This window comes from Paramormyrops kingsleyae, chromosome 14 (assembly GCF_048594095.1).
Source record: "Paramormyrops kingsleyae isolate MSU_618 chromosome 14, PKINGS_0.4, whole genome shotgun sequence".
In the NCBI taxonomy this organism is placed as follows: domain Eukaryota; kingdom Metazoa; phylum Chordata; class Actinopteri; order Osteoglossiformes; family Mormyridae; genus Paramormyrops; species Paramormyrops kingsleyae.
The window spans coordinates 20,839,604-20,847,921 of record NC_132810.1 but is presented as its reverse complement, the minus strand read 5'-3'; the positions used below and the strand labels follow the sequence as shown (position 1 = coordinate 20,847,921).

Sequence of the window (8,318 nt, the reverse complement as noted above, 5' to 3'; positions counted from 1 at the left end):
TCCAAAGATTCTCCCGTCCCAATCCACTCCATAAACACTCCAGGAAACTGCTTCGCAAAACTTTAACTGTTTACTTACAGTCTTTGTAACAATATTACAAACATAAAAGTTTATCCACAAAAAATATATAGAAAATTCAAGAGCAATCTTACCAGGAGGTCAAAAAACTATTTAGCGCCAATCTGATCTCTCTCTCTCCTACTACCTATCCCCACACCCCTTATCATAATAAAAGCACCCCAATAGTGTCCATCAGAACTACATTAAAAGTCCTGTTTTTAAACATTACAAGGTCGATCAAATAAATCTTAACATTTTTAAATCATATTTGTAAAACTAATGAACTTGAGCCAATATTATTTTACTGTTAACTACTCAAACTCATTTAAACTGCATTTAGGCTCCTACACTGTGTATAGTCCAGGTATAAATGCAGAAGGTCCAGCTGATATCAGGACAGGCAGGTGGGGAGGCTGCTTCCTTCGGTGGGATGGATGGGGGGGGTGTGGTTCAGCAGCAGGCGGGGGGAGGACGGCAGATGTGTAGCCAGGCTGGGTGGGCAGACAGGGAACTGCCCTCCATCAGGAACTCCAAGAGAGAAGTGAGCAGTACATTCATAAAACTATGTAACCAATAGTTGAAGAATACAAAGTATAACCTTCACTGAGGGTGTGAACTAGCTATCAGCTTAAACAAGTGAGTTTTTAGCCTTGACTTAAATATCAGGAGTGAGTGAATCTTGGACATTTGCTGGAAGACGATTCCATAACTTTGGAGCCCCGTAACAGAATGCTCTGTAACCAAATGAAGATCATTCTACTCTAGGCACTGCCATGTATCCCGTCTCTCGAGAGCAAAGCAAACAAGAGAGGTTATATGGAACCAGTTAACTGCTAATATACGCTGGTGCTCAACCATTCAGTGCCTTATAGGTAAGCAGTATTCTTTCTAGTCGATGTGAGACCTACCCGGAACCCAGTGAAGTTTGGCCAGTACAGGACTGATAAGTGCATTTTGCTGCAGCATTCTGTACCAACTGGATTTTATTTAAAGATGCAAATGCACATCCAACCAGTAGGGCATCGCAGTAGTCCAGTCTAGAGGTGTGTACTAACTTTTCTGCATCTTTAAGTGAGAGCATTGTTCTAAGTTTCGCAATATTCTGCAGATGGAAGAAAGCTGTTCTAACCATGGCATTTATGCGAGCGTCCAGAGACGAGGCTCAGTCAATGGTGACACCAAGACTTTTAACCACTATTTTTACACTGACTGGGCAGCTGTTGAGCTTTATGATATCGACAACACCCTGGGCTGTCCCACGGCCAAGTAGAAATACCTCTGTTCTATCAAGGCTTAACAGAAGGAAGTTACCGGCCATCCAATTCAATCTTTGACAGATATGTAAAGCTGCTTTTCTAAGAATATCACCGTGCAGTGGCAGCATATATAATAGCATATATATAATGTGAGCAGTAGTAGACCCAGGACAGAACCTTGCAGGACATCAGTATGGAGTTAATTTAGTGCCAAAAGTATCAATCAAAATTTTGAAAACCACAAGCAAATCATTAAGTATCAGAATGAAAATTTGTATTCCAAATATCAAAAAAGTCAAATAAAATAATTTTATCCTTCTTCTTCTCTAATTTGTTTTGCTTTTGGAATTTTTTTTTTGCTTTTGGAATATATTTCTTTGCTTTTGGATTTTTTTTTTGCTTTTGACTTTTGGCACTGTTTTAACGGGTGGGCGGGCCTTAGCAGCTTCACGTCTATTGGTCAGCTGGAATTTGGAGTGAACACGCCTTTAACCATCTGAGCACGCCCACTCCATGACGCATCAGAACATCGCAACATAGCGGGAAGCTCCGGAGTCAGTTTACAGCATGGAATTGCATCTTTGTAGTTGTATAATAGTGTACTTTTATTAGGAATCGGTGTATGCAACACATATTTCGCGTTCATAAAATGTCACCAACCCATCCAATTCAGTAACTTTCGCTATTCCACCAACGCGCTGACCAGGGAAGTTTCTAGCTAAAGCTTCTAGCTTCCAGCTGAAGTTTGCCTTGATCAGGTGAACCTGGGGGACAATGCACACCCCTTACATTTTCAGAATAACTTTCTCTCTAACAGGTATTAATTAGTGCGCTGTATCCATATTACATGTCATTGAGGCAACACACTAAAGCTTAATGCTAATGTATTAAATGTGACGAAACACATAAACAAGCAATTCAGCTGCGGTACATTTGCTTTGTCCCACGGTGCACTGCCTTAATCACACTTTACAACTTATTTATTGATTAATATGTGTTATCTCTATTGTATCCATGGGCGTCAGAAGCATTTTGAATGTGAGGGGGGGAGGGGGACGCACTGGCATAAAACTAATATTTTATGTTAAATGTGGGGGGGGTCCAAACGAATAATTATGGAATGTGAGGGGGACACGTCCCCTTGAGATTTAATGGCGGCGACGCCCATGATTATATCGGGTATCGACCATATATAATATGGATACAGCGTACTAATTAATAACTTAGAAAGTTATTCTGAAAATGCAAGAGGTGTGCATTGTCCACCAGAGTACACTGATCAAGGCACACTTCATAGGACATGGCTGTCCCATTTTAAAATTGTTTCAGAGCTGTTAACCCCTTATAGTGTGTTGCTCCATTGCACTTTAAATGGATGCAATATAATAATTAGTAACTATTACAGACAAAAATAATCTGAAAATCCAAGGGGTGTGCATTGTTCCCTGTAGTCCACTGATCAAAGCACACTTCACTAGATGTGTGCCTGTCTTATCTAGTTTTAAAGTTATTAACCCATTCATGTATTATCCCATTGCACATTATACGGATACCTTCGAACATTCAAAAATTAATTAAAAATCGTATGTAAAGCAATCTGGGAAAGAAAGGGGTGTGCAACAGTCACCATGAGCCCAAAATGCTAAACCACCATGTCATTATAGCTGACAGGGCCTATTATATTAGCTATTAACACGATTTTGCACAAATCACGAAATGGTTTGAAGCGCAAAAATAATCGGTGTGCATCGTTGTCTGTGTACTGGACATCAAGATTCTGACATTAAAAATACCCCACCTTACTTCCGTTAAATGTTATTAAAGCCTGAAAACTGAATTTCGAATATGAAGCTAACTTAACTGCGGTGCCCCACGTAAACTTGACTTAGCCTCTCATCTTTTCAATAGCTAGAAACTTCCCTGGTCAGCGCGTTGGTGGAATAGCGAAAGTTACTGAATTGGATGGGTTGGTGACATTTTATGAACGCGAAATATGTGTTGCATACACCGATTCCTAATAAAAGTACACTATTATACAACTACAAAGATGCAATTCCATGCTGTAAACTGGCTCCGGAGCTTCCCGCTATGTTGCGATGTTCTGATGCGTCATGGAGTGGGCGTGCTCAGATGGTTAAAGGCGTGTTCACTCCAAATTCCAGCTGACCAATAGACGTGAAGCTGCTAAGGCCTGCCCACCCGTTAAAACAGTGCCAAAAGTCAAAAGCAAAAAAAAAATCCAAAAGCAAAAAAAAAATTTAAAAGCAAAGAAATATATTCCAAAAGCAAAAAAAAAATTCCAAAAGCAAAACAAATTAGAGAAGAAGAAGGATAAAATTATTTTATTTGACTTTTTTGATATTTGGAATACAAATTTTCATTCTGATACTTAATGATTTGCTTGTGGTTTTCAAAATTTTGATTGATACTTTTGGCACTAAATTAACTCCATACATCATACCTCTCTCTGCGGGAATCAGAGGAACAAACTGGTTACGGTCAGTTAGATAACCAGGCCAGTGGCTGCTCCTCGACACCAACCAAAGACTCCAGCCTCGCCAATTAAATGTCATGGTCATCACTTTGTTAATGTTGTTCTTTTGCAAGAACAGAGATAGCTGACTGGCATCTACTATTTCTGAGGTTTTGGAAATAAATGGAAGGTTAGAAATAGGTCTGTAATTAGACAAACCAACTGGATCCAGGTTTGGTTTCTTGTTCCTGTTATCGACAGTACAGTATCTTTTTTAGCTTTATACTTCATAGTTTCTTTATACTTTACACCGGGGGTGGGCAATCTTATCCGCAAAGGGCCGCTGTGTATGCAGGTTTTCGCTGCAACTCCCTAATTAGATTACTAATTAGAGGACTGATTGGCTGAAGAGTCCTCACACCTGGGTTTGAACAGCTGACCTGCAGGTTATCCCAAAAACCTGCATACGCACCGGCCCTTTGCAGATAAGATTGCCCGCCCCTGCATTACACTAAGTATACCTTAGTTACGAAAGGATTAAATAAACACTCGCTAACTAGCGGCTGATCTTAAGTGCAAGATAACAGAGTACTTAGCGTTACGAAGCTTTGGAGAAACGCACTCCTGGGTAGCATTTTGGCTTAACAACTCCTGCATTGTGGGTTAGATTTCCACCCCCAGTTGACAGCATGAGTTTTATACATTTTCCCCATTAAACTCCTCCCGCAGTCCAAAAACATCAAGTTAGGTGCATCACAACCATGTGCTAGATTAAAGATTATGGCAATGAAATATGGACATAACCTGTTATTATCATAAAACATGTAACTGCAATGATAATGAATGGTTTGTTTTTTTATACCAAACTAATTCCTAATTTCACCTGGGTGGCTGTTTAAACTACAGTAAGTGTGCTATTTGTTTGCCGTTGACATTTTCGAAACATGTGTTTTGCCTTTCGTTTTTACGGAATGTAACGTCATCTTCTGTTTTGAATCACAAATCGTGTTTTGTTTAGCATGTCTGTTTAGCTCGATTTCTCTCTTTTGCTCCTCCCATTCCTCGTCTACGTCCTCCAAGGTGAAGCCTTTGAGATGGGCCTGCTTGCGGTACGCTCTGCACTCCTCTTCTGCCCTGCAACGAACCCAAACTGCGCAGTCACCGTAAAACATACATGAAAACCTGTCTTAACGAAAAGAGAGAATAGGTACATTCAAACAGAACTTTCATACGAAGCATGAAAGGTCGCAGTATTCCCTCACGTTTTAAGGAATTCCACACAATCCTTGTGTCCGTAAATTTGCGCGATCCTCATGGGTCTGTCTCCGGAGCAGTCCTCCGTGTCGATGGGGGCGTGTGCGGAGTGCAGCAGCCGGAGCACACCCAGCCTCCCTGACTCTGCGGCGAAGTGGGTGGGGGTCCAGCCTGAAGCAGTCCTCAGGCAGGGGCTTGCACCGTGCTCTAACAGGATCCTTACTGCGTCTGCCTGTCCTGTCCGAGAAGAGAACACAAGTTCAATTCGATTCAATTTTATTTGGACAGGAGCAAGCCAAAAGCGACTGTGGCAAGGAAAAACTCCCTATAGGAAGAAACCTTGGGAGGAAACGGACTCAAAGGGGGGGGCCCTACCTCCAGGGGGCGGCATAGGGAGTCAAATTAACAAGATGGCAAAGTTCTAATTTACAGAGTCCAAATTTTAAGATTTGAGTCTTAATGCGGAGGACAGGTAGGTGCTGCTTCTGATGAACCCATTTGTTTCATACACACATAGTCTTAATATGTTGTTGGTTTTCATGTGTCTAAATGATTTACATGGTTTACAAATACCTCTCTTTTCTTTGACCCGTTACTGGATTCTTATGTTGTAGTTCTGAGTCTTCTGCCCCTGAGACTGAAGCGTTACCCTTTGTTTCCGCTGAGAGATGTGCCTTGAGACTCATTTCCCTTTGCATACAAGTTATCTTAGGTTGGCGTTCAGGGTTCGGATTGAGTTCTAAGTTCTAATGAGTTCGAGTACTGAGGTACCACTGTATATCCTAGTTCTAATTCTAATATTGTCAGATATGGACAAAAAAAACAGACCGATCGTCTATATTTTCCGTTTGTTTAAACTTCGCTGGCTGGACAATCATCCACAACGAAAGGGAATGCCTGTATTCCACTTACAAACAAACCATATTGTTATGCAACCAAAAATGTTGGTTAAAACGAAAATAAGTTTTTATCTTTGTTTTCCTTAAAAACTGTATGCAGCCAGAAATAAATTTCGTGGATATTCGGACCCATTCTACAGATGTTACCGAGTGACGGCAGGCAGCAAATTTCGGGGGTCATTTTATTACGTGGGTGCGTCCCACGCTTGCATTGCTTCTACAAAATCAACTGTGAATATTCTAGTAAGAAATAAACCAAACATGCGTACCTTTTGCGGCTGCCCAGTGGAGTGGCGTCCTGTAATCCCAGTCGACGTCTTTCTGGTTGGGGTTGCATCTCTTACTCTTTACTATTTCTTCCACCAGATCGTAGTCCTCAGATGCGACAGCCTGGTGCAACTCCGTCATCGTTGTCATCGCACAAACCTGAAACCATTGGTTGCAACTTATATTTGTGAAAGATGTTCAAGAAAGTGAAACGTGAATATTTAACACAAACAAAAATGTATAGACTATAGGCAGGCCTTGAATCCGCAGCGTCGTTGATATAGTTATTAACCAGAGGATAATATATACACACCTTTCTTTAATGTTATAGGCTACCTCGCCAGTCGTTTTCAGGAAAGTACGCTTCATCTCCATACAATAGCCATGGAAACATAAACATCCGGCTGAACTGCGGAAACCGGCGTGATTCGGTGCTTATGATCAATTAAAGACACTTTGGGGCTAAAACGCGAACTGCCGCAATCTAATTCTGCGTTTTTTGTTGGCTCTTAGGCTATTGAATCAGATTCAAATCAACGATGAAAAGACAAATGTTGTCGCTGCTTGTTACGTAGCTGTATAACAATGGTGGCAACTGGCAAGGGAGACAAAACTATACATTTCTTTCCTAATGAGTAGGCCTATATTGTGGGGGGGAAAATAAATGGGCAAGTCTATCAACCGCCTCGTATCGCCTGTGTAAAATGACTTGTGTGCAGTGTTTTTAAAATAGAAGCTCAGCGAGAACCATCAAACTAATTATCGGACAACAATTGTACGCAGTAAGGTGCAAAATACAGAAGAGTATTCCAAAGACGACGAGAAGTCACCCTACGTACTTTTAATTTAACTGTTAACCGGAACTATTAATTTTAAAGGACTGCTTATAGAAGGGCACCCATAACTTTCTCTCAAACCTCACACATAACAAATAAGAAACGAGAGGAGGCCATTCGGCCCATCAAGCTCGTTTGGGGAGAACTTAACTAATAGCTCAGAGTTGTTAAAATCGTATCTAGCTCTGATTTAAAGGAACCCAGGATTTTAGCTTCCGCTACACTAGCAGGAAGACTATTCCATACTCTAATTACAGGCTGTGTAAAGAAGTGCTTCCTCAAATTTGTTTTAAAATGTTCCCCCCATATGTGCCGAGCAAACAGAAAATAAAGCCATTTGTAGCTACATTTGTCTCCTTAAAAGGGCACCTAGTACTATAATGCATTAATAAAATTGTCAGTTTGCTTCATTGACTGTTTCATTTTACTTTATAGGTCTAAATCCGGTGTTTTGCGGATTTAACTGGTAATTAAACGGGTAACAGCCTTTTTAAAAATCGGTGATCTTACTAAACGACGCTAACCGCTTGTTACAGACGCGGAACGTGGCGCCACACAGTGGTGTACGTGGGTAATTAAAAAAAAAAAAAGCAGCAGCACTGCGTAGTACGGCAGGATTTTCTTGACAAAATCCACAGCATCCCAGGGTAGACTTTGAGAGTATTTTTAATTAATTTATTTTTTTAACATGGAGGTGATATGAAGTGGTGGTATTTATGTATTAATTATCATCAAGTCAAACCGATTTTTTTCTGATTAATATTTTTCGTCTGGATGGACAGATGTTTAACTTAATTACAGTCACAAAAACACTGGTCAATCAGAAACTTTCATGCGCCGTTCAAACGCTTTGTCCTTCAATTCAGTTTACTGTTGTTTGTCAGTTATGTAAACTTACTTTATAAACCGACTGACTGCTAGGTATTTTGTCTGTATCTACATTAGCTTTTCCTAATCTGTAACAAAAGTTAGCATATGATGCTGTGCTAGACTGTATTATCAGCAAATATAACAAATAAATCTCAGTACAAAAATATGTTAATGTGTTATTTATGCAGTATCGCGTTCCTAATTTGTTAGGTTATATTATAGTGACTTAGTAATCAGGTGTGACATGGTGGTTCATTGCGTAGGTCAGCTCCTGTGTTGGGGGTCCTGTGTGTGTGTGGGGGGGGGGGGGGGGAGGTTGCATAGATCACATTTGAGGACCAAATTGTCCCCAAGGTGTAGTAAAGCCTGAAATTTCCCTACTTTTGGGGACATCTTTTGAGGT

The 8,318-nt window shown here is 40.6% G+C and overlaps 1 protein-coding gene across 2 annotated transcripts; it reads right to left on the bottom strand.

Annotated features, from left to right (window-relative positions):
* Window positions 1-51: 51 nt before the first annotated feature.
* Window positions 52-6,683, bottom strand: LOC111856291 (ankyrin repeat domain-containing protein 66). 2 transcript variants are annotated; one of them, XM_072698796.1, is made up of 5 exons: window positions 6,523-6,679; window positions 6,212-6,368; window positions 5,052-5,280; window positions 3,778-4,923; window positions 52-588 (listed from the first exon to the last, which is right to left on the bottom strand). In XM_072698796.1, exons 2-4 carry the CDS (start codon window positions 6,357-6,359, stop codon window positions 4,704-4,706), a joined length of 597 nt encoding a protein of 198 aa, XP_072554897.1. In that variant the 5' UTR covers window positions 6,360-6,368; window positions 6,523-6,679; the 3' UTR covers window positions 52-588; window positions 3,778-4,703. The 2 variants fall into 2 exon arrangements, with proteins under 2 accessions (XP_072554897.1, XP_023691900.2); XM_023836132.2 differs by lacking the exon at window positions 52-588 and having other exon boundaries at window positions 3,722-4,918; window positions 6,523-6,683.
* Between the last annotated feature and the right edge of the window lie 1,635 nt (window positions 6,684-8,318).

What these genes read in the sequence shown, in the direction of transcription:
- LOC111856291 (XM_072698796.1), bottom strand. Translation starts at nt 6,359, where the DNA reads ATGACAACGATGACGGAGTTGCACCAGGCTGTCGCATCTGAGGACTAC. An exon ending in CCACTGGGCAGCCGCAAAAG is followed by an intron (nt 5,281 to 6,211) that starts GTACGCATGTTT and finishes CTTCTCGGACAG; the next exon opens with GACAGGCAGACGCAGTAAGG. An exon ending in TGTGTGGAATTCCTTAAAAC is followed by an intron (nt 4,924 to 5,051) that starts GTGAGGGAATAC and finishes GGTTCGTTGCAG; the next exon opens with GGCAGAAGAGGAGTGCAGAG.